At 50.6% G+C, this 25,394-nt stretch overlaps 1 protein-coding gene across 4 annotated transcripts; it reads left to right on the top strand.

Annotated features, from left to right (window-relative positions):
* Nucleotides 1-6,129: 6,129 nt before the first annotated feature.
* On the top strand, nt 6,130-23,947 carry IFITM5 (interferon induced transmembrane protein 5). Of its 4 annotated transcripts, none has more exons than XM_074371277.1 (4): nt 6,130-6,403; nt 18,612-21,124; nt 22,248-22,537; nt 23,243-23,947. In XM_074371277.1, the coding sequence occupies exons 2-4, from the start codon at nt 20,950-20,952 to the stop codon at nt 23,453-23,455; spliced, it is 678 nt and encodes a 225-aa protein (XP_074227378.1). In that variant the 5' UTR covers nt 6,130-6,403; nt 18,612-20,949; the 3' UTR covers nt 23,456-23,947. The 4 variants fall into 4 exon arrangements, with proteins under 4 accessions (XP_074227378.1, XP_074227376.1, XP_074227379.1 ...); XM_074371275.1 differs by lacking the exon at nt 6,130-6,403 and adding an exon at nt 6,410-8,075 and having other exon boundaries at nt 20,972-21,124; XM_074371276.1 differs by lacking the exon at nt 6,130-6,403 and adding an exon at nt 18,502-18,520.
* The last annotated feature ends 1,447 nt before the right edge of the window (nt 23,948-25,394 follow it).

Here is a 25,394-nt window from a genome sequence, read left to right as displayed (position 1 = left end):
CCCACCCCTATATAGGGGTGTGGTCAGGCCCCGGGGGCTCTTCCCCGGCCTGGGAGTCTGGGGACCCAAGCCTGCTGCAGGCCCTCCCTGCCCCCACGCAGGGCCCTGCCAGCCCCTCACAGCCCCCACACCCCAGCCCCCAGAGAGGGCCGCACCCCAGAGCCCACACCGCAGCTGCACACCCTCCCCCTGACGCGCACTGTGCCGTCCCGGTTCTGAGTCCGAGCTCCAGGCGGGCTTGGGGGCCTGCCTGGCTGCAGGTGGGCACCCAGAAGCCCGTGTTGCCTGCCCCGGGGGAGCCTCCCATGATCTCCCAAGGGCTCCCATGAGCAGGACACTGGGAGCTGCTGACCCGAGGAGGCAGCCGTGGTGGGAGACCTTTGGCAGCAGCTTCGGGGCCCAGGGCCTGCGTGCTTGTGCGGCCCACCTCCGCTGCCTCCCTCCTTCCCCCCACCCCTGGCATTTCACACAGGAACTGGGTGTTGGTGGGACAGCTCCTTGGCTGTGGGCCCTGTGCCCCCTTCTCAGGGATGGACGGGGTCAGCTCAGCTCAGGCCAGGACTCAGCTCTCTCAAGACTTAAAAACTGCCAATTATTTTACCTGCAAAATAGGTTTATTGAGGAATAACAGATTACGATTCAGAATAAGCAACCGATTGCAAAAACTAAGCAAATTTTTGAGACAAAGGATAAAAATGTTACATACAGAGAAAAAGGAGGCAGTTGGGCACCCGGGGCACTGCTTTGGAGGAAAGTCAATTGGAGGAACGGTTCATGGTGGTGGTAGGTCCAATGACCTTGAGAAGAAAACGCTGGGCTGGGCCTACTTGTAAATCCAAGCCTGAAGAGTGTGGGTCCCTTTTCTGTTCTTATTAGCTGAGTCCTTGTTCACTGATTCCCTGCTCCCCTTTTGTGGTGTTGCTGAGCTGTTTGCGCCTTATTGGCCAGCATACCCCAAGCTTGTAATCTACCCAGGAAAACCTCACGACACGTCTTGGAGGTGCTCAGAGCCCCAGAGCGACAGCCCCTCTGAGCCCGCCGGCGTAACGAAGCTGAGTACCCTAACCCCCGAGTGCAGCTTGTTTCTTGGCTGGCCTGTCGTTTCTGTAACAGTGTGTGTTGCTGGGTGCCATTGGCTGGGCTTGCTGCTGGTGGGGAGAGTCTTCCTCTACCCTTGTAAGTTCTTCTGGCTGGTCTAAGGATTAAGTGGACATGAGACAGTTTAACAGGAGAAAACCACAAAAAATTTCAATAATACGTATACGTGGGACAGCCCCAGGAAACTGAGTCACTTGCCACAATGGTGATGCCCTCACCAGAAACACCGTCTCCAGCTGAGACAAAGGGGGCGCTGGGGAGAGGTCTGGGACCTCAAGTGGGAGGGAGGATATTGACATGGTGTTGGGAAAGCAAATGGTAAACCAGTGTTTGCCCGGCCAGCAGAGATAGCAGGACAGAGTGGACTCTGGTCTCTAACAAGTCCTTCATCTAAATTATTTGAGGCAGGTATGGGGAGGTAACAAAAAAACTTCCTGAGTCTTCTGTGTCTTACGAATAATCAATCTAAATCAATCCTCAGTCCAAAGAGACACATTTCGAGGTGACCAGTGACGCCGCCTGCACCTGGCACTCTTGAGGCTGTGGGAGCAGACAGCTCTCCTAGCATTGGACACCAGCATCTTGTCGTGTTTGCAGTGACCCGGGGGAAAAGCCCTCCCAGTGGAGGCAAACCTGGAGCCATGTCTGCGTCTGGGGAGATCCTGTTTATGGTGCTGAGGAGGCTTGATGGGTGGACCCACAGCGGCTTCTGATCTGCTGTGGAGAGAAAACAGGACAGTAAATGCAACAAGAGCACACTGCGTTTTTACCCTGCAGCTGTCAAATCAGAGCTGCCCAAACACAGACCTCTGCTTACAAAGTCGGGGCTGGGTTGTGCTCCTGAGTCGCAGCACCTGCAGACCCGCCGGTGCGAAGGCATCCGCACCACTCATCCAAGGCACTGGCCTCCCTGCAGTCTGTCTTATAACACAGATCTTGTGTTTGTTTTCTTTTTTCAGTGGAGGTGCTGGGGACTGAACCCAGGACCTTGTGCATGCTAAGCATGTGCTCTACCACTGAGCTATACCCTCCCCCAGACCTTGCTTTTCCATCCCAGGGTTGGGTTAAATTGGAACGAGGAATGGGGTCTGGAATTAATTAAAGAAACTCATCTATGATTGGAGTCAGGACAGCCCTGTAAGGGGAGCTCTCACACCTGCCATGCATCCTCAATTACTGCAAAGAGAAAAAGAGTCCCCTATGCCTCTGACAGGAAGGCGCCTCTACCTACAACCAATCAGGAAGAAGGAAATCCCTCTGCACCCCAGGACAGCCCAGCCAATCCAGGCCTGCAGCGGCCCCGCCCACGGGGAGCCTCCGTACTCTGGGCTGCCGGCTCCTGCAGCTCCCCCTTCTGCCTGTAAAGGCAGGTTCCCTCCCTTGGTCTCTGGATTTGCCTGCGGCCCAGCGCGGTTCGGAGGTCCAGAATTGCCGTTCCTCTGCTATTCCTGAGTGAACCCGCCTTTGCTGGTGAAATAACTGGCGGTTTTATTATCACAGTTGACGACAGCCGTGTACAGCTCTGCGTGGACACGTTTTCATTTCTCTGGTGGCTATACCTAGGCGTGGACGTGCTGGGTCACACGGTAACTCCTTTTCAGTTGCTGCCAGACTGTTTTTCAGATGGCTCAGGGCTCAGTATTTCTGCCAGGGCCCTGTCTGTGTTAACAACTTGAGTCACCCAAGATCAGTGCATCTGCTCCTTTCTGAGAAATCCTCAGAACAATTTAGACATAAAGGGGCACTTGGAATTCCGGCAAAATTCCTTACAGGGTCAGCTAAGTGGTCGTGGCTGTCTTTGATAGATCAAGGTTTCTGATGGCAAATCCAACAGTCTTTTTGCAAGGGATTGGGAAATGCAGGTAAGGACATTGCTTTTCCATGAAGGAGAGGGAGAAAGTAAAGTAAGGAGCAACAGTGAGAAAGGGGTGCACAGGCCTGGCCTGGACATTTTGGGAAGGTATCTGGTCAGATGCCGTCTGCTTCCATTCTGGGAGATCCTTACCTTCAGGTCCCTGGACGGTGGGCAGGGCCACTTGGGGGCTGGCGCTTTGTTTACGGTTCACCTGATGCCAGGAGCCCGTCCCTGCAGTTTGGTGGCATAACGTTTGGTCAGCAGTACCTGACAGCAGCCTCTCCACACAGGTGGACGAGTCTTTCTGGGGATGTCTTTTCCAATAGACAAAACCTCCAGGTTGTAAGGTACGATGCTGTGGGCTGTCTACAAGGGATTCAGTCCGGTGAGAAAACACACAGACCACAATGCAAACATGTTTGCATCCGAGAGATGGGGCAGCTGTGTGAAATCCACTTGCCACACCTCGAATGGCCCGTTCTAGGCAGTTTAGAATGTTGAGGAACAGCGTGAACAGGCTTACCTGGGTCACATTTTGGACAAAGGAGGCAGGTGCTCTTTTCAGACTTATTAGCATTTCCCACCGATACTGGTTCATGAAGGTTGTCATCTTCTCATGGACCAGCGGCTCAGTGCACGGACACAGGTCAGGAGTAGGAACTGCAGGACTTCTGGGAAGACCAGGCTGTCGTTTGGCCCAAACCAGAGTTTCTCTTTCTCCACTGAGCCAACAGCTGTTAGGTTTCTGATACTGCTTTTCCTTTCCCAGGGGCACATGTCGGGCATCTTCAGTCAACTTTTCCACATTGGTATCTGGAGGAACATCCTTTGGGACCACGACAGAGGCTCAGCTACTGTTTTCCTTGGAGAACAGCTCTTCTGGTGGAAACACCAGCAAGGTGTTTTCCTTTAGCCCTGGTGGGGCCCTGGGCAGGCCACCCAATGGCATACTGAGCATTGTGAATTAAAGTTGCCTAAGACAGAGCTGCTGCAAGAGGGACGCTGACCCTCTTCTCTGTTCCAAGCAGGGAGTAAAGTCCTCATGTGAAAGGTGCCCTCCCTGCATCTGCAAGTAGGACATTGTTTGTTTCTTTGTTTGTTTGCTTTTAACTGACTTACTGTCAGTCTACAATGTTGTGTCAGTTTCTGGTGTGCAGCACAGTTTTCCAGCCATACGTGAATATGCATATATTCATTTTCGTATTCTTTTTCACCGTGAGCTACTACAAGATCTTGACTACATTTCCCTGTGCTGTACAGTATTGTCAGAAGCCCAAACTCTATTTAGATTCTTCACTAATTAAGCACCCAAAACCTAAGTTTCTTTGTCCTGTGAGTCCCTCACAAATTTACTGTTTGTCTGAAAATATAAAAGCTTCCTGCCTTGGCCACTTCTTAGATCTCATTTCTGTGAGACTCCAGTGCTCATGAGTTAAAATTTGTTTCTTCTCCTATTAATTCTATTATTAGTCCAGCTACAAAAACTCCAGAGGGGTAGAGGGAACTTCCCCAGCCCAGCAGCCTCTAGGGAGTCAAGCTTGGAATGCAGGGACCTTGATAACGGCCAAGGCAGCTGGCGAGAGTACTCGTAGATGTTGGACACGTGAGCCATTTTTAATCTTCTCCCCATTAGAGGTAAGAAAACCTCGCTGCTTCCATAAGCATCCCCAAGTCACGGGCTACCCAAAGGCATACGACTGCCGGTGAGAAGGCTTGTGGGTTTGCCCTGGGCAAAACCCAAGCGAGGGCATTTGCTCTTTGGTAGTGAAGCACCTAGGGGCTGGGCCAGGAGAGAGGAATTTGGGTTCCAGTTTCGACAGTAGCCAGCTGGCCAGAGAAAACCTCATAATTGGGGCTTAGTTTTAGGTTTGGGAAAGCTCAGGATGCAGTGAAGTCTACTTGGATCCAAATGTCATCTTTGTTCTGGGATCAGGTGCCCTAAATATCCATCCTGAGTTTGAGTGACTGCAGTTTTTCCTTGGAGACTTATGTCCCTTCAAGGCCAAAAGCTCTAACAGGTGGACGCTGATTCCTGGGAAGAGGTCTGGGGAAGGGAAGCAGATCATCTTCGTGTTGTAGCAAAGCCAAGTCTGCAGAAGACTTTATCTCATCGAAGCTCAGCTTCCCAGACCTGTGAAAGGTAGGAGGGACTGTGAGCCCGGGGGCAGTCGTTTCCTTGCCTGGTGAGGACAGAAACCTACTGGCCAGCCTTATCATCAGAAACCCTGAAGAAGGCACTGTATGGACCCGCCTGTGCTTCCCGTGGGTGTGACGCCGCCAGCGTGTGGGGCTTAGAACCGCAGGGCACTGGGGGTGACCGTGTTGTCACTTGGTCCTGGAAGGTCCTGGAAGAACCTCCATCCTTGGCTTCTGGGTTTCCTCCCAAAATAGGGGTCTTTCGGTGATTAGCGCGGGGGCCAGTGTCCAGGCTGGGTCTCTGCGTCTACCCTTTGGGGAGTTGTTGACCTTCTGGGGTGTGTGCATTAAACTTTTCACCACAGTTGGGAGGTTCTCGGCCCTTACTTCTTCAGCAAGCACTTCCAACCCCCTCCCATCGCCCCTCCCGTCCTGGGACACCCATTATTCGTGTGTCAGATGCTTTTTGGAGACGCACTATCCGCTGGGGGTGATCCTTTGTTAGCACTCTTGCCAGCTGCCTCAGGGCTTTCCTCAGGGGAGTGATCTGAAGTCCACTGGCACTTCCTTCACTGAGTTCCTCTCGGTGTCTCTGCCTGCCTGCCTGTTGCTGAAAGTTTGGCCCCTGCCCCTGACGAGCCAGATAACCCAGAGACGAGGTCTTGGAGCTTGGAAGAAAAGAGGCAGCTGTGTCACTTTGCTGGGCAGAGGGGACTCACGGCAGGCTGGCGCCTTCAGAACTGTCAGCCGGTCTCGGGGTGGGGCTTAGTGATTACATAGTGAACAAACTAGAGAGTGAAAGGGGGCAGCAATCAACAGGAGTCTCTGGTGAAGCTCCCTCCCGAATCTTGGTGAGTCTGTGCAGCATCGTGGGACTGTCCGGGGGTCTGGAGTGTCATCAGCCCGCAACCTTCTCTATCTGATCAGACTCATTAGGCCCCAGGAGGGACTTCGGAAGGTCTGGTCACTCTCCTGAGGTTGTTGTCTAGTGACCCCCTTTCTAGGGGAATGACTCAGAATCCAAACATGATTGTCAATTCCAGTTGCCAGAGTGAGGTAAACAAACAGGAAAACCAGCAACTCCAGCTCTAGCTCTAATTGTAACAGTGGGCCTGGGGCTGGGGACAGTGTCCTGTCAGTCAGATTTACTGACTGTTTTAAAAGCAAACAGCAAGTGTGAGGCCAGGAATTGGACAGCCTCAGCGCGGCCGTTTCCTGTTTCTCCTCGTGTCTTCCCTCCCTCCTTCTTCCTTCTATTCACATCGCTCTCTGCTCTGGGGCTTCTGCTTGGTCCTTTTCGGTGGTTTCTACTTGGTGAGACACATGCTCGTGCACTTCTCTGTTGGTTTGATATGATTTCCTTTAGTTCTTTGAACAGACTCTGTTGGCTGATTTAGAGTATTTTTCTAGTAATTACAACGTCTGGGCTTCCTCAGACACAATTTCTATTGACTACGTTTTTTTCCTGTGTGTGGGCCGTAGTTTCTTGTTTATTTGCACTTCTCATAATTCTTCGGGTAAAAACTGGGCTTTTAAAATAATGTGACAACTCAGGAAACCAGATTCCCCTTCCCCAGAGGGGACCGTTTCTCCTTTCTTGTTACTGTCACTGCTGTTGCTGAAAAACTGGCCTCTGTACCCTAATGGCCAAGCTGAGACTTGGAGGCAGAGCCTGGGCAGAGTTAGAAGAGAACAGCTTTACTGCTTTGCCTGCAAAGGGGGTCACAGCAGGCTCGTGCCTCAGAGGCTGTGACTCTGACACAGGGAAAACGAATGTGGGCAAGAGGGCGACCGTGTCCCAGGTCTCAGCTGAGCCCCCGGGATGTGCCCCGCTGAGTGTGGGTTCTTGGCTTCACGCAGGAAAGAATTCAAGAGGGAGCCACAGTTGAGTGAAGGCAGATTTATGTAGAGGGATACGTACTTCGGAGTGCAGGCTGTTTCAGAAGCAAGAGAAAGGCCACGAGGTGTCGGGGTTGGGTGCTCGGTAGATGCACACTCTTCAGACAGACTGTGGCCTGGCTCCCTCAGAAGGGAGAGCGGCCATGAGGTGTGGGGGTTGCTAGCTTTTATGGGCTGGTACCTTCTTAGGCTGACAAGTGGGAGGATTATTCCAACCACTCTGAGGGAGGGGCTGGGATTCCCAGGAATTGGGCCAAACACCCTCCCTGTGGGAGGGCCGTTTACCATGCTGATACACTGCAGTGAGTGTATAATGAAGCTCAAGGTCCGTAAGAAGCCGCATCTCCGCCACCCTGGGCCCCAAGGTCTGCCGGGAGTGGACCCTTCTATAGCTTTGGTGCTAACTGCTGCATCAGTCCTCGAATGGCCCTGCCCTGACCCCTTCCTTCCTGTCTCAAATCCATCCTGGGGCTGGTGTCCTGAGGTTTTATAGAAAACCCGGCTGGAACAGAAAGGCAACAGCCATTGGGGCGTCTTCTGGGCGCTGCCCTCTTCCTCACCTTGATGAGGCCACCGGGCACCACAGGGAAACTCCAGAGGGTCTGCTCATCCTTCCGAGGCTGTCAGCCATGAGCACCTTCCTGGAACACCACTGCTGGGCTAGAGGAGCGGCTGTTCTGGGAGAAGAGCGTACAGGGATTGGTGGGGGGGAGTGCAGCGAGCAGAGATGGGGGTTTGTCAGAGAAAAGAGAAAACAAGCTGCAAGGACTTTAAGTCAGAACGGGTCAGCAAACAGCCTTCGCATCGGGGAAGCCCTTCCGCTAGTCTCCTGCTCTCTCATGGCTACTGTCTGTCCTTTCCCCAAAGTAGCATCGCACGCAAGGCAGTTTTGTCTGGTCAAGCGAATGATTAGAGGTCTTGGGGCTGAAACGATCTCAACCTCTTCTCAGAATTCCAATGGGTAAGAAGCCTGGCTCGCTGGCGTGGAGCCTGGCATGGAACGCGAGTGCTTGCGGGGCCACTTTTGCTAAGCAGAACTGGAGCTGCTGTGGGATGAACCCCAGTAATTCTGCTACCTCGGTGGCACGTACGTTCCTGATGATATCTGTGGTCAGCTAATGTTTCTTAAACTTCCGGAACCAGTCAGGCCCCCTCTTCGTCAGTAGCATGGCTGCTGCATTCCTCAGGCAGAGAAGTCGGCTCCGAGGCCGGGTCGGGTCAGGGTGGGTGAAGGCACGGGGGAGGAGGGCTGTGTATAGGGTCCCTCTGGCTCTCCTGAGTGTGGACACAGCCCTACGTGTGTGCCTGGCTTCTAGAAGCCCAGGGAGAAGTCTGACCTTTTATTTTTCCTTGCTGTTTCTAAATTGAGGTAAAGAGTGTGCAGTTAGCTTCCTCCCCTCCTCCCTTTCCTCAGCCTCAGCCGTGAGGGAGGCAGGGCAGGGGGAGTGAGCCCCTCACTGGGACAATGGTTTCTGTGACACCGAGCCCTGAGAGAGGCAGGGACGAGGCGCTGCTGTCTAGGGGTCCCAGCTCTGGAGAGTTGCTGGAGGCGCTGAGCCTGAGGAGACCAGAGGAGCGAGGTTGGGAGCATAGGGAAGGATTTTTGGTGTCGGGGTTGGTGCAGGGGGCTGGTCAAGAGACACGTAATTGAGTTAGGGTGTGGGTGATGCCACTTGGGGTGGTCGTGTGTACACATGATGGGTGAATGGGAAGGTGGGGTTCACGGAGCCAGGGTGGTGCTCAGGGGTGAAGGCTATGCAGTAAGAAAGCATGCCTGGAGGCCAACTGCAGGTGAATTTGACTGGAAGCATACTTATCGATAAATATTTGTTAAAGGGATGAATGTAAAAAGAAGCAGAGGGAATGAGGGAACAAGAAAAGGGAGAGGAAGACAGTATTTTGATTAATCAGAGGAGGTGGAAATAGAAAAAAATGTAGGAATAAAAAAAGAAACTGTACAGTTCAGGGGCATTTGGTGAACACACAATGTTGTGCAACTTCCACTTTTCTCTAGTTTCAACACTTTTCGTGACCCCAGAAAAACATCCGGTGCCCAGTAAACACTGCCCTTCCCTCTCATCTCCCGAAAACCACTAACATGCTTTCTGTTTCTGTGGAGGTTCCTGTTCCGGATAAGTCGTGTAAAAGGAAGCGTACAACGCGTGGCCTTGCGTGCCAGCCTCTTCTCCCTCGGCGTGTCCTGGAGGACCGTCCAGCTGTCTCTTGTCTCAGTACGCTGCCTCCTTGCCAACACTTGTCATTTTCCGGGGCTTGGGGTGACAGCTGTCCTACCCTCCTGGGTGTGAAGTGGTAGCTCATTGCGGGTTTGATTTGCATTTCTTAGTGACTGGTGGTGTTTAATGTCTTTTCATGTGCTTGTTGACCACTTGCCACTTGTGTGTGTTCTTGGGAGAAATGTCGATTCAAGACCTTTGTCCATATAAAAATCGTGTCTCTTCAAAGCCCCCTATGGACATCTCACCCCCAGTGTCTCCTGGTGAGCTTTCTGGTTAGCTTCTTGTTTGCCCCGAATACTCTCTACCGCCTCAAGAGCCACAGTGTTTAACCATGGCTCTGTTTTTCAACGAATGTCGATAGGGAAAAGTTGTTTGTGCTCTGCAGGCTCCCAGTGGAGAGATCAGAGGAGCTCTCTGTGTGTGGTTTCTCCCAGGGCAGGGCGACAGAGGAGGAGCCTGGAGCCCCGCCACGCCCCGCCGGCCCCAGACTGATGGTTTCAAGTCAACAGAGGGTGGGTGGGAGATGCATAGACACACCACAGCCTTGCTGTGTTGACAAAGATGCAGGCATTTTCTTGATTAAATCACACCCAGATTAGTGCAAGAAGTTTGCTAATTTCCAGAGTTCTGAAAAGTTTTATTCTTACAAGTTTTGCCGGGGTACTCGTTGCTCTTATGACAGAAAAGATTTAGAGAGGAGGGGAGGCTTACTTTACCATTCTTGCCAAAATCACCTAAACGCATTTTAACCGACTATGTGCACCTTCAGATACCACCGTGCTGCTTCACAGGTGGTGCAGGGACCCTGGCGTGTTCCCAGGCCCTCCCGCCAGGGCCTGGACAACATTGCCTCATTCATCTCCCTTCCTGGAGCTGTCATAACCGAACTCACAATCACCACAATCACTGTAACCAAACAGTGGTTCTTATTTCTCATTCAGTTAACAATAAGAAATAGAATATTCTATTTTCCTGTCGTTTACTCCTTCACTGATTCACTTTCTTTCCTAATGAGGATCAAGATTTCTAACCTGCATAAGTTTATGTCTTGCCAGAAAAAACTTTTTGTAGCATTTCTTACTGGGTCCATCTGCTGACAAAGGAATGCCCTGTTTTTGTTTAGGAAGTCTATTTCCCCTTTACCTCAAGGAATAAGTCACTAGAAATAGAATTCCAGGTAGATGGGCTCTCTCCCTTCTTTCTACACAGTCGATATCTGACTCTGTTTCTCGCAAGATCTCCGATGCGGCATTTGATACAGTTCGTCTCATTGATTTTTTGTAGATAAGGTATAATGGTTCGCGCACTGGTTTTTCAATCTGGCTTTTTTCAAAATTTTGTAGTTTGAATTGAATATGCTGTGTGTGCATTTTTTCCCCCCGCTGTGAAATATCCCACTGAAGGTGCTTTCCCTCCAGATTTATGCTGTCTGGCATTAACGAGATGCATGACAATCTTTTGGTTTCATTGTTATAAAATTCGTCCTTTTCTATCTCAAAGTTTATCTTCTTATAAGGTAAACTTCTCAAAGTTATCTCAAAGTTTGCTTCTTATAAGAATACAAAAAGGTTTTTGTTTTAAAACAATGCTAGCAACCAATGAATTTAATTTGAAAAAGTGTAATGTCTTACACTTTGATTCAATTTTTATTTATCCTGCTTTCCTTTCACTAGCTTTCTTACTGTCTTTGAATAGATAATTCGTTATTGCACTTCTGTTTTACTGATGTGTCCACTGAAAGAAATGCACAACCTAAAAGTTGAGAATTATTTTTATTCTGTGGATTTTCTGAGGACTTAACCTTGGGAGACAGCCTCTTAGATAGCTCTGACTGGCTGTTCTGAAGAGTTAGGGGAGGAGCCAGGATATATAAGAGTTTTTCCAACAAAAACTAAGTAGTTGGAATATTTAAAGATGTCTGTTAATTAAAGAAAAACAAGGTACCTCAAGTTAATGAATTTAGAACTTTCCTATGTGTGAGACATGCAAAAGTCTGGCTCACTGAAATCCTTCCTTTGCTCTGCACCTTAACTACCTAGGGCCACTGTCCTGCTCTCCTCCGCCCTGAGACCCTCAGGGGCTCCGTCAGGAGCGCTGCAGGGCATGCTGTCTTTCTTTATTATTACTATTGAAGTACAATCAGTTTACAATGTTGTGTCAATTTCTGGTGTCCAGCACAGTGCTTCAGCCACACATGAACACACTTACATTCATTTTCATATTCTTTTCCACCATGAGTTACTACAAGATATTGAATATGGTTCCCTGTGCTGTACAGGGTGATCTTGTTGTTAATCTATTCTACATATATCAGTTAGTCTTTGCAAATCTCTAATTCCCCCTCCCCCCATAACCACAAGTTTGCTTTCTGTGTCTGTGAGTCTGTTTCTGTTTTGCAAATAAGTTCATTTGCCTTTTTTCTTTTTTAAAGATTCCACATATAAGTGATATCATATGGTATTTTTCTTTCTCTTTCTGGCTTACTTCTCTTAGAATGACGATCTCCAGGTCCATCCATGTTGCTGCAAATGGCACTCTTTCATTCGTTTTTATGGCTGAGTAGTATTCCATTACATAAATATATTCACATCTTCTTTATCCAGTCATCTGTCGATGGACATTTAGGCTGTTTCCATGTCTTGGCTATTGTAAATAGTGCTGCTGTGAATATTGGGGTGCATGTGTCTTTTTGAATTATGGTTCCCTCTGGATATATGCCCAGGAGTGGGATTGCTGGGAAAGTCTATTTTCAGTCTGTTGAGGAATCTCCATACTGTTTTCCATAACAGCTGCACCAAACTGCATTCCCACAACAGTGTAGGAGGGCTCCCTTTTCTCACAGCCTCTCCAGCATTTATCATGCATGGGCTTTGGAATGATGGCCATTCTGACTGGTGTGAGGTGATACCGCATTGTAGTTTGGATTTGCATTACTCTAATGATTAGCAACACTGAGCATTTTTTCATGAGCCTGTTGGCCATTTGTATGTCTTCACTGGGGAATTGCTTGGTTAGGTCTTCTGCCCATTTTTGGATTGGCTTGTTTGTTTTTTGGTTATTAAGTTGTATGAGCTGTTTGTATGTTCTGGAAATTGAGCCCTTGTCAGTTGCATCGTATGCAAATATGTTCTCCCATTCCGTAGGTTGTCTTTTCGTTTTGTTTTTAGTTTCCTTTGCTGTGCAAAAGCTTATAAGCTTAATTGGGTCCCATCTGTTTATTCTTGCTTTTACTTCTATTGCCTGGGTAGACTGCCCGAGGAGAACACTGCTGAGATCTGTGTCAGAGAATGCTTTGCTGCGCTTTCTTCTGGGAGGTTTACAGTGTCTTGTCTTACGTTTAAGTCTTCAAGCCATTTTGAGTTTATTTTTGTGTATGGCGTGAGGGAGTGTTCTCACTTCACTGATTTACAAGTGGCTGTCCAGCTTTCCCAACGCCATTTGCTGAAGAGACTGTCTTTTCTCCACTGTATCTTCTTGTCTTCTTTGTCAAAGATTAGTTGACTGTGGGCGTGAGGGTTTGTCTCTGGGTTCTCTGATCTGTTCCATTGATCTGTGTGTCTGTTTTTGTGCCAATACCACACTCTTTTGATTACTGTAGCTCTGTAGTATTGTCTGAAGTCTGGGAGGATTATTCCTCCAGCTTTGTTCTTTCTCTTCAATATTACTTTGGCAATTCTGAGTCTTTAGTGATTTCATATAAATTTTAGGATTATTTGTTCTGGTTCTGTGAAACATGTCCTGAGTAATTTGATAGGGATCACATTACATCTGTAGATTGCTTTGGGTTGTTTTGCCATTTTAAACAATATTAATTCTTCCAACCCAAGAACATGGGATATCTTTCCACTTCTTTACGTCATATTTAATTTTCTTAGTCAATGTTTTGTAGTTCTCTGTGTGTAAGTCTTTCACTTCCTTGGTCAGATTTATTCCTAAGTATTTTATTGTTTTGGATATACTTTTAAAAAAGGGATTGTGTCTTTACTTTCCTTTTTTGATATTTCATTAATTGTATAAAGAAATGCAATTTCCAATCAAGATGGCAGAATATTAGGACCACCAGCTTGCCTCTTATCACGACTAAACAAAACCACAACTGACTGCTAAACAACCATCAAGAGAAAGAAAAAAGAACTGGAACCTAGCAAAAAAGATCTTCTTCAACTAGAAACATAAAGAAGGAACCACAGCAGGATGGTAGGAGGGGCGTGCTTGAGTCCCAGGGTGGGTGACTCACAAGCTGAAGAATAAGTAAGTCACAGAGGTGATCCCACAGGAGTGAGTTCTGAGCCCCACACCAGTCTCCCCAGCCTGGGGTTCTGGCATTGGGAGGAAGAGGAGACCCCAGGACAGCTGGTTTTGAAGGCCGGCAGGACTTAACTCCAGGAGCCCCACGGGAGTGGGGAAACAGCAACTTCATTCTCTTGGGAAGTGTGCACAGAACCCTGAGTGTGCGACGCCCAAGGGCAGAGGCAGCGATTTCATGGGAACCTGGGGCAGGCCCGCCTGCTGATTTTGGAAGATCGTCTGGGGACGTAGGGGATGGCTGCGCTCACTCAGGGGACATAGAGGCTGGTAGTGGACATTCCAGGAGGGTCCATCTACATAAGCTTTCCTGGACTGGAGGCTGACATCTTGATTGGATCATTACCACCAAGACCGAGCCCCACCCAACAGCCTGTGGGCTTAAGGGCTGGGAAGCCTCAGGCCAAACAACATAGTGGGTGGGAACACAGCCCCACCCATCAGCAGAATTCCTAAGCCACAAAGGCCTCTAGACAAGGCCCTACCCACCAGAGGTCCAGGACCAAGCTCCACCCGGCAGTGGGCAGGCACCAGCTCCTCTTGCCAGGAAACCTGCACAAGCCTCTAGTCCAGCCCCATCCACCAGAGGGCAGATTCCAGGAATAAGAAAACAACAATCCCAAAGCCTGTGGAAGGAACCCACGAACACAGACAGACTGAAGATGCACACAGAAGGACTGACGACTATCCAGAGCTCTGGTTTTAGACGACCAGAGAGAGCAGCCAAGATACATAATGGAGCTAAAGGACCCTGGAGTGACACCTACAGGAATCAAGCTCATAGACAGCACACCAGCCCTCCACAAAGCTTTCTTTTTAACTGAAACACTGCCCTTTTATTTCAGACTTCCAAATAGGGGCTCCAGGACCAACGGTCACCAGCTGCCCAAATACCAAAGACTTTTGCTTCGGAAATCTCTTGATGTGAACAAAAAATACTGCAAACCACATCAGTAAACAAGGAATGCTGAAGCCATCATGTCATCAGCGGCTGCCCCACCCCCCAGTGAAGACCAGCCTGCAGCCTGGCCTCTGCAGCCACTTACAGTGGTGCACTCAGAGGAGACTCAGAACAAGAAAGGACAGGACACTGGCCCTAGGCAGCTAGGAGCTTGTCAAAGGAATGAATTCAGTGAGCCCAAATGCTTGCTTCTTCCCATACGTAGAAAACCGCTAAATTCTTTAACTTGAGATGTCTGGTCTTCAGTTAACAAGTAGTCTTTTAATGATCTGACTACCTGGTCCTTGTTGTAAAGCTCCTCCCCTGCCTCTTTGGAGCCGTCCCTCAGAGCCATCTGAGAGGCTGTCACCCTGGGCTGAGTCTTCAGAATTGTCCACTGAATAAAACATAACTCTCAGCTTTTAGGTTGTGCGTTTATTTCAGTCGACAATGTCAATTCCCCATGCAGAGCAATCAAGCTGCCTTACCTGTGCCACTCACGACAAGAGCCTTTTCCCACACAGTTTTTGGTAGTAATTTTACCTCAGATGACCCTGAAATGGGAAACAAAGCCTTCAGAACAGAAGAAAAAGAGGTGCCAAATAATCTCCAGCTAACACGCCAGCTGGGTTTGTTAGGCAGTTAGATAGAGATGAGCACTGGGCAGGGGGAGTGGAAGGGGAAGGGGAAGGGGAAGGGGAAGGGGAAGGGGAAGGGGAAGGGGAAGGGGAAGGGAGTAACCCAGAAAACAACAGTACATCTGCACGCAGGATAAAGGACTCCAGAAACTTACTTTCTCTAAATGAGGCCAGCAAAAGCAGCCAGCTAAAATCAAAATGCTGCAGGTGTGTGGAGAAGGACCTGGCGTAACTTGATCCAATGCTCGTTAAAATGAAATTAACATTACAGTTTGAGCCCCCTCCCATAGGTTTCTCCGTGTGAAGAACCTGCCCAAAAGGGGATGGGTGTGCCAGAGCACAAGGAACCTGAGCTGTCAATCAACCTGAACACCAGGAACCTGAGCTGTCAATCAGCTCGATCACTCAAAGAACCTGAGCTGCTAATCAATCAATGAATCACAAGAAATGCCCCTAAGCCAGGATAGAAGATAGGAAAGCAAAGGAGAGGCCCCACTTCCCCTGTCGTGGGCTGGCCGGCTCCCAGTTCTCAGGAGGGCGCTGTCTTTTGCTACTTCTTTACTTTACTAGTAAAAATCTTGCTCATACCACGCTTTCTGCCTCTCATTAAAAATTCTGTTTTTTTGGGTGACTAAGAACTGAGGTAATTCTTATGGCCCTTTTCCTGGTAACAGGTTTATGTACGTATGGGACTATACGTGAAGTACTTAATTGGGAAATACAAAATCCTCACCCTGAAATGGCCACGGTGGGGCTTTTTTGACATTCCAAAACTGTTTGTTGTGTAAGCAGTTAGAGAAAGCTGGCTTGACAAAACATCTTTTACAGTTCTAACCCTAAGGGAACAAAATTCCTTCTAGAAGAAGCTTGCGTTTCTCTCCCTGGGCCTTTGGATGTAGGTGCTCTGACAGGTCAGACAACTCTTGTCTAGACCATCTCCAGTTCCTGAGACTAAAGGAAAAAGAGGGAAGAGGCCTTTTTAGAAACTCAAGCAAATAGACTTAGTTTATTCCAACTATTATTTATAAACTAGTGAGTTTTATATTTAATACTTGATTCATGACTAAATTTTAAAATGAAAACTATGAGTCTATGTGAAGGTATGTACATTACAAATATGTTTCTATGTCCAGATGGTATTGCTAAAAGTAATCGTAAAATTAGCTCTATTTAGTTTGTTCACAAAAAGTTAAGTGCTTATGTTCATTCTCAGAAATAGGATAGAAACTAACCCAGATAAATTTCAGGTTTATGAGATCCAGAAAATATCCAGTATTAGATTAATATTCAGTTTTAAAGTTAGTTTAAGTTTGGTTTAATTAATACAAACATGTTTTTTGAGTCATCAACATTAAATATAATACTGTTATTGTACCCAAGTTTACTAAAAGTCAAGTAAGTTTATGTTATCTCTGTTACAAAATTTGTCAGCAAGAAAAGTAGTTTGGGATGATGGCTGACTGAGACAGGAGGGAAGAGGGCACAGCCATTCAGGGAATGCCACAGCAATGAACACCAAAATGGGGAAAGATTCAACCCCCAGCAGGCCTTGAGGCTCAGGATGGTGGGAGATTTAACTTCCAGCAGATCTAGAGCTTCACTATACGCCCACTGTAATATATTAACATGGGGAATAACACGCCCAGTCCCGAGGTCAGCCACAAAAGGTCAAAGAGTGGGAAATGGCCAACTTCCTGGGAATCCCAGCCCCTTCCTCAGGCTACTTGCACTGGTCCTTCCACTTATTAGCATAAGCCACCAAGCCCATAAAAACTAGCAACACGGTGCCTTATGGCCGCCGCCCCCCTCTTCAGAGACGGCCCGCACTCTGTCTGTGGAGTGTGTACCTACTTTTAATCTGAGCACCCAACCCCCACACCTCCTGGCCTGTCCCTTGCCTTTCATGGTATCTCTGTGAATAAATCTACCTTCACTCAACCGTGGCTCCCTCTTGAATTCTTTCCTGCGCGAAGCTAAGGACCCACACTTGGCGGGGCACGTCCCGGGGGCCCAACCGAAGCCTGGGACACAGCCCTCCTCATGCCCCACATCCATTTTCCTGCATCATCTCGGTCTAGTGTCTCATGAAGTTTCAATGGATAATCTAAACATAATTATTGGTAATAAGTGAATTAAAGAGATAGAAATGGAGTAAGAGCCTTCAGGTGAACATTTCAAGAATAATTGTTTTATGATATGTCTAGTTAAAAGTAATTTCTCCAGAGTTTTGGTAACTTGAAACTTAAGAATCTTCTTAACTTAAGTTAAATGATGAAAATTTATTGAATGTCTAGGTCATTTCCAAATAAAATACTGGAAGATTAACTACAGAAAGTTATTATGAAAGATATTAGTAAGTAAGTTTGGTGCCACTGAGACAGGATGGAAGGGGGCAGGGCACAGCCACTCAAGGAATGACAGCAATTTAACACCAAAATGGTGGGGGATTCACCTTCTACCTGGCCTTGAGGATTAAGAGGTTTAACTTCTAGTAGACCTTGAGCTTCATTATACGCTCATTGTAATAGCGTGATCAAATAACATGCCCAACCGCAAAAGGCCAAAGAATGGGCGGTGGCCCAACCCCTGGGAACCCCAGCCCCTTCCCCAGGGCAGTTGGATTGATCCCACCTGTAGGCGTGTGAAGCTACTGAGCCCATAAAAAGTGACACTACCACGCCTAGTGGCACCTAGTGCGCTCTCTCCCCTTCGGAGATGCCAGCATTCTGTCTACGGAGTGTGCACCTACTTTTACTTTAACCTGAGCACCCAATTCCCACACCTCTTTCCTTCTCTTTCTCTTGCCTTACACTCTATGCAGTATGTATCTCTCTAAATAAATCTACCTTTACTCAATGGTGGCTCACACTCGAATTCTTTCCTGCATGAAGCCAAGGACCCACACTTGGCGGGGCACATACCAGGGGTTCAGCTGAGACCTGGGACTTGGCCCTCCTCATGCCCCACATCCATTTTCCTGCATCACCACACTGAGGCATATTCTATAAGAAAGCACATGTCTTTTGAAATTATAAATAGTAAGTTTTCTGATCTACAGAGTGCTAATGTAAAAGAGTTCATAATTGCTTACTTCTTGATTTTCACTAGAAATTAAGGGTTTTTTTTAAAGGTTAAGGATTGTAATTAAAATAGGTAATTAAAACTACTAAAATTAATGAGGAAGACATCTTTGCATGCAAGGAAAAAGAAGATATAAAGAATGGAAATGCATTTTGTCAATGGAAGAAATAATTTTGTTCTAAAAAGAAGTTGAAATAGAAAGGGAAAGCAAAGGACAAAATACCAAGGTGAAGCATTTCTGATCACTTTCAGACAACTGCCACTGAACTGGGGAAGACATGACAGAATTCTGATGGGGAACCTGATGGCTACATAAACCTGGTAACAGAAGGTCAAGATCCAGAAGAATTAGTACACAGGGATGAAGGGCAACTGTTACGACTTTTTGTCTGAAATATTGGTTTTTAATGTTTGTTTTTCAGATCTAAGGAAAACTTTCTCCTTAAGGTTACCATGACTTACAGCAATTTGATAAATTATACCTTTGCAAGCAGAATTGAGTCATTTATCTTTTCTCTCCACCTGATCCCTCCAGAGTTTGGAAACTCCTAGTGAGTGTTCTTACCTTCCTGGCAATATAGTTATTTTTGGAAGTTCAATGAGAATCTCTTCTCCCTATAACAAGACACAATTGGAAGCATAAGTTATATTAACCTGGCTTTGAAATGTCATATTTGAGAATATGCATAAAATCAGATATGACCAGACAGCTTTAAAGAACAAAGGTGAACTTTATGGAGCCTGAAGCTTCTTGGAAAAACAACCTGATACCTTGTTTACTGGGTTCCAAGCAGCTTTATCAGGTGAATAAGGAAGGTCACCTCCTGGCAGGTGCAGAAATCTCAGTATATTCTGGAGGCTTTGAGAAGAGTGGAATCCACCCAAACCTGTAGGTACTGCAGGCAGAACCTGATGGCAAGTCCTTGGTGTGACTTTCCTGGCCTTGGGAGGCCTTTTAAAGTTCAATCTGAGACTCCTTATAAAAAGTTCCATCAACTAACTGCTGAACAACAATTGATAAAAGAGTAGAACCTACCAAAAACAAAGAGCTTCTACATCTAAAGACATAAAGAAAGAACCGAAATGGGAGAGTAGGAGCGGGGGCACTTGTAATGTAATCAAACCCCATACCTGCTGGGAGGGTGACCCACTGCTGGAGAATAAGTGTATTGTGGTGGTTCCTCCACAGGAGAGAGAGTTCTGAGCCCTACACAGGCTCTCCAGCCCAGGGGCTGGTCGCCAGGAAGAGGAGCCCCCCAGAGCATCTGACTATGATGGCCACTGGGACTTAACTGCAGTAACTCCACAGGTCTGGGGAAACAGAGACTTCACTTTGAAAGGTCATACACAAAATCTCATGTGCACTGGGACCAAAGGTAAAAGTAATGACTTCAAAAAACACCCAGGAATAAACCTACCTAAGGAGGCAAAGGACCTGTACTCTGAAAACTGTAAGACACTGATGAAAGAAATTGAAGATGTGACAAACAGACTGAAAGATATTCTGTGTTCTTGGACTGGAATAATCAATACTGTTAAAATGTCCATACTACCCAAGGCAGTATACAGATTCAATGTAATTCCTATCAAATTGCCATGACATTTCGCACAGAACTAGAACAAAAAATTGTTAAATTTGTATGGAAATCACAAAAGACCCCAAAAAGCCAAAACACTCTTGACAAAGAAGAATGGAGCTGGGGACCCAGGCTCCCTGACTTCAGACTATAGTACAAAGCCACAGTGATCAAAACAGTATGGTATCAACACAAAAACGGACATGAAGATCAGTGCAACAGGATGGTGGCTGAGGGTGAGGAGGATGCAGACTGGACCCTGGAGGAGAGTTGCTGAGCATCAGCTTGGCCCTGGGACCGGCTGCAGTAGCAGAAGCCAGACTTCGTCCCACTCACTTAGGAAAAGGAACATCCTCGAGGGGCTGCTCACAAACCTTCTCAAGGAGGCTCATGTGGGCAGCTTAAGGGGCAGGCTGCGCATTCACACCCACCTTCAGGAAGGAAGGACTCACTCTCCCAACTGCTGGGAGAGTAGGCAGCTGTCTTGGGGACTGGATCTGCTGAAGAAAATGGTGTCACTTAAGGTCACATCTCCTTTGAGGGGCAATGTGTGACCAACATGGATGACTTGCGCTGCTCTGGATGTCTCTGGAGGGTCCTCCAAGCTCCAGAGCTCCTGAGGGCTCAGCTCAGGCATGTGCTGGTCCTCGGTGCAGCTCAGCGTTTCTGCTCCCATCCCGTTCCTTCCCCACCTCAGCACTTGACAGGGAGAGCCTCCTCTTAAAGTCCTACTGCCGAGTCTCCTTCTCAGAGTCCAGGAGCGTGGCCTGGAGCAACCCTGCAGGCCCTCGTTAGCCATCGCAATGACTTTGGCTGTCACCGGACTGAGGTGGGGCCCTAGAGGGGTGGGAGGCACCACCTGTTTTCTGTTGCACCGGGATCACTCTGGCTGTAGTACTGAGAGTGCCCAGGAGGGGGCTGCCCTGATCCAGGAGGCGGCCAGGGTGGCTGAGGCTCAGAAGTCACAGTGTGAAGTCACAGTGTGGGTGGTGAGACTCTGTGCTCTGGAAGGTGGGACCACATGGATTCAGAGTGAGTGGTGGGAGGGGCAGGGGGAACTAATGCTTTTGGCCTGAGCCGTTGGATGGGTGGGTCCGCCACCACCTTTGCTGGGAGAGACTGTGCAGAGGATGAGCAGTGGGCTGACGTGTTCCCCCAAGTTCGTATGTTGAAATAAACCCTAATGAGATGGTGTCAGCAGGCAGACCACTGGAAGGCAATTAGGTCACAGGAGTGGATCCCAGGACCCCAGGGAGGAACAGTGAGAAGTCGGCCATCTGCAACCAGGAAGAGGCCTCACCAGAACCCGTCCAGCGGGCACCGTGACCTCCGGCCTCCAGCCTCCAGCCTCCAGAAGTGTAAGAAATGAATTCCTATTACTTGCGAGCACTGGCCTGTGGTACTCTGTTACAGCTCCCCAGCTGAGTAAGACGGGAGGTTTGGGGGCCTGAGGTCTCCTGTTGAGGAGTTAGAGCTCCCTTCCGTGGAGCAGCCACTTGGGTGTGTGAGTCTGGGGCTCCGGAGTGAAGTCTGGCCCTTCGACATAAATGTGAGTCATGGGCGCACAGCCCCATTTATAGCCAGGAGGCTGCTGGGCCCCTAGAGGGAGGTGAGGCCCGAGCGCAGCCGTAGGCTCATCCCCCTAGCAGTCCTGGGTGGGGGAGGGGGGTAACCAGCCAAGGAGCCTGAGAAGCGGCAGCTGCCTGCCCTGGAGGGAGGGGCAGGCGCAGGGCACACCCTGCAGAGCTCCTGACTGGGGTCTGCTGGGGCTCCTCTCACAGACCCTTAACAGGCTTCGCCCCGGCTTCCTCTCTTCCCTACTGGTTTCTCCCTAGCTCTGTCCCTCTCCACCAGGCTGTGGCCCGGCTCCTCCCACTGGCATGCCAGCAGCAACTTTTGTATCCCCAAGGCTGGGCACTGCGACCAGAAGGTGCTGCGGGCAGTTCTGGGGATAGAGGGGCAGTGTGTTCAGCAGCCCTGGTCCTGAGGAGCTCTGCCTAGCCCAAGCCTGGGGGCTCCAGTCCTTCCCTGAGCAAGGCAGGGTCGCACCTACCCAGCCCTAAGCTGGTGACCTCCACCTCCTTTTGGCCATGGGGCGGGGGGGGGGGCTCTGGTGGGCAGACTGCCGCCACTGCCTGCTGCCGCCAGCAGCCTTGGATGGGGAAGTGAAGGGGGGCTCTGGCAGGCCTCCCTGGGCCCTGCTTGCCCTGCCTTGGCAGCCTTGGATGGGGACTCCCTGGGCTGGACCACCCTGACAGGAGGGGCTCTGGGGCTCTGGGGCTCTGCACCGCACCCCCAGCCTCTCTGAGGGTAGTGTTTTTCTGCGGGGACCGGGGGTTCTCTTCGGGGGCAGGAGGGCTCTCCGCGGGATGGTGAAGGCAGGGGGGCTCGCGCCGGCGGGGCGGTGGGGCGGGTGGAGATGGGCGGGGACGGGCGGGGATGACCACTCGGCTCCGGGCTGTCATTTGTCGTTATATTTAGCGGCAGGGCTGGTCGGCTGGGGCGGTGGTGGGGGCTATAAGCGGCTGGGGCGCCCACCCTCAAAGCAAGAGGCTGAGAAGGAGACGGCGCTGGAACCTATGGACACATCGTACCCCCGCGAGGACCCCCGGGCTCCGACGCCCCGCAAGGCCGACGGCGCCCCCCACACGGCCCTCACCCTGGGGGCACCGGGACCCCCACCTCGAGACCACTTGATCTGGTCCGTGTTCAGCACCCTCTACCTGAACCTGTGCTGCCTTGGCTTCCTGGCGCTGGCCTACTCCATCAAGGTGAGCTGTGTTTCAAGGGGGGCTCAGGAGCGTTTCATGGGGAGCAGCTTGTCACGGTGGGATGCAGGAGGGCTCTCCATGGGGAACCGCCTGTGAGGGGTCCGCTCCGTCAGCATGGAGGTGGTGGCGGCCCTTCCCCTCATGCAGGTGTCTCCACCGTGGCGGGTGCCACTCCTGAAAACGAAGATGGGTCTGGTCCTTGGCGGGGGGGTGGTCTAGTCTGTCCCAAAGAGCCCAGGGTTAATGGGGGCTTACCCAAGGGGGGTCTCTTCCACCAAATGGGGACTTTTCTCATGTGGGGGGCTCCTGTGAACAAAGCCCCCTGGCTTTGGCTCCTCTGGGAGGGGTCTCAGCCCCCCAGAGGACTCCCCACCCCTAGAGGTCCTTGGAGACTGATGCTGGCCTGGGATAGCCACTGGGCCTATAGCTGGGGTGGGAGGATGCAGAGGCCCCTTCCAGCTCCAAGTTAGGCTGCGGCCCCCTTAACCCCCACCCCCGAGGGCACCAAGCTCATGTGTCCAGTTGGAGGCAGTGAAGGGAGTGGGTCAGCCCAGGTAATATCCCCTCAGGCCACACCTCTCCAGCCCGATTTTGGGTCCAGCACGGGTCCTCCAAGCTGTGGACCTAGTGGCTGCCTGGGGTGGGGGTGGCAGGGCCCCCGGCCCCAAGCATGTGTAGTGACCTGGCCGTGCTGCTGGTCTGCAGGCCCGAGACCAGAAGATGGCTGGAGACCTCGAGGCAGCCCGGCGTTTTGGCTCCAAAGCCAAGTGCTACAACATCCTGGCCACTATGTGGGCATTGGTGCCGCCTCTGCTGCTCCTGGCGCTGGTGGTGACTGGCGCCCTGCACCTGTCCCGGCTGGCCAAGGGCTCTGCCGCCTTCTTCAGCACCAAGTTCGACGACTCAGACTATGACTGACAGGCTGGGCCCTGTCCCCGTCCTGACCCAGGGACCCTGGCCCCAGAGCACTGCCCCAGGGGCTCCACCCTAATCCCCTGGAACCCCAGCTCTCCTACAGGCTTAAGGCTCACCACCAGCCCCAGTCTGGGCACCTAACACTGACCTTGAAGACCCTCCTTTTGGACCCCAGGGGGCTTGCTCTGACCTTGATGCTCCCCAGTTCCCTCCCTCCCCACTCACCAGGCTTAGCTTTGGCTTCACAATTAAAAGTGCCTGGCTCTAGAAAGTGCCTTCTGGGACCCATTCCTGGCTCGGTGGGGGAGAGTGTCTTCCTGAGGGAGCTTCCTAGGGACCACCGCAGCCAAATCCCCCTGGACTGCCCCCAGCATGGATGGTGGGACGTCCTGTCCTGCAGCTTGGCCGTGCCCTGACTGTCCCCTTTACTCAGCTGGTCCTGTGGCTTCTGGGTGGAGGTGCCTGGGTATTTTAGAATGAAGTTTGGAAACTCAAGCTTTTGATCTCTGTAGTGCTGTGGTTTAGTGGCCTGTCTTCCAGAATGTGTGTCCCCAATTCCACGTGTGTGCCCATCCCCAAGTCAGTGCATGGGCATGCATGTTAAGTAGGAGTCCTGGCTGGCGAGGGACTTGTCCTTGTCCTGTGTGTTCCTGTCTGGGTGGGCCTGTGCTGACCTTCTTTGGGTCACTCTGTCCTCATGACCCCTGCATCCCTTTAATTCTGGTAAATCTCCATCCTGGCAGTGGGACCCCTCCTTCCTGGATCATTGGGGCTGGACAGAGTCCCACTGTCATCCGTGCACACATACATCCTACACACACACACACACGCACACACACACACACACAACTGTGCAGAGAGGGAGAAATTTGGGGGTGAGGACATTTTCTGAGTGTCCTGGGTGCGAGGTGCATGTCCTCGTATCAATTCATCTCCCTTGTGCACCCCCCACCCCAGACCCAGCAGTCTGGCAGAGGGGGCATTGCTAAACACACGCGCACACCCTGTGTGGCTGGGGCTGAGGCCCCTGGGGCCTGGCTGTGGCTGGGCCAATGACAGGGCAGGCTAATTGCAGGGACCTTAATCACAGGGTGGTGCAGGGCTTTGAGCACTCCACCCATGGTCCCTTCCCTCCCCAGGGAGCCCTCTTTGCCTGCCCACCCTGCCTGGGCTGGGGGTGTGGGTCTCTGTCTAGCTGATGTAACTGGAGCCCCCTGAGTAGCCCCCCTTCTCTGACAGCCAACAGTGTGCCCTCAGAGATGAGTCCTGGCTGCCTGGTGCTGCTCGAGCCAGCCCAAGGCAGAGGTTGTGCTGGCAGGGGCCTGGGGTGGAGATGGCACTGGCCCATGCTGGCGCCAGTCCCAGGTTGGGCCAGGGACAAGGCCAGTGCTTGGACCAGGAAGGAGACAGTGTTCCAACACTAAGCTCCAGGTTTGACCCAGGAAGGTACCAGCTTATGCTGGACACAGAGTCTGGGAGCGGGGGTCAGCCTGTGGATGGCCAGGTACATGTCTCCAAGCATGGTGGTCTGCCAGTGCCCATGTTTGGTGAAGGGAGCAGAGATTATCCAGACTGTGCCCAGGTGCTGAGGACAGAGAATATGCAGTCAAATCAGACGCAGGGGAAGGTCACCAGCAACCCTTCCTGCCTCAGGCTATCTCCTGGGCAGGTCGAGGGACCCTGATCAAGTTTAAGCAGTTGGCTGCCATGGGCTACGCACTGTCACCCTGTCAGGCCCCTCAGAGGGCTGCCCCACTTCACGTGCAGGTGGACGCATATACACGGCACCCACACAGCAAGTATCAGGTCACATCGGTCCCAGGGGTGAAGGGCCACACACCACCCCAACCCAATGCCTGTGCACACATGTGGCTCCAGGACTGCAAGGTGAGCGTTCGCTCCAAGGGGACGGTCACTGGCCACCGCGCTTGGCTTTAACAGA

Source organism: Camelus bactrianus, chromosome 10 (assembly GCF_048773025.1).
Source record: "Camelus bactrianus isolate YW-2024 breed Bactrian camel chromosome 10, ASM4877302v1, whole genome shotgun sequence".
Lineage (NCBI taxonomy): Eukaryota > Metazoa > Chordata > Mammalia > Artiodactyla > Camelidae > Camelus > Camelus bactrianus.
This window is presented reverse-complemented; position numbering and strand designations above follow the sequence as displayed.

Excerpts from the sequence above, each read along its gene's own strand:
- IFITM5 (XM_074371275.1), top strand. The coding sequence starts at position 7,946 with ATGGGTAAGAAGCCTGGCTCGCTGGCGTGGAGCCTGGCATGGAACGCG. Across the intron at positions 21,125-22,247 it reads AGCCTCCAGCCTCCAGAAGT|CGGCAGGGCTGGTCGGCTGG; the intron begins GTAAGAAATGAA and ends CGTTATATTTAG. Across the intron at positions 22,538-23,242 it reads CGCTGGCCTACTCCATCAAG|GCCCGAGACCAGAAGATGGC; the intron begins GTGAGCTGTGTT and ends GCTGGTCTGCAG.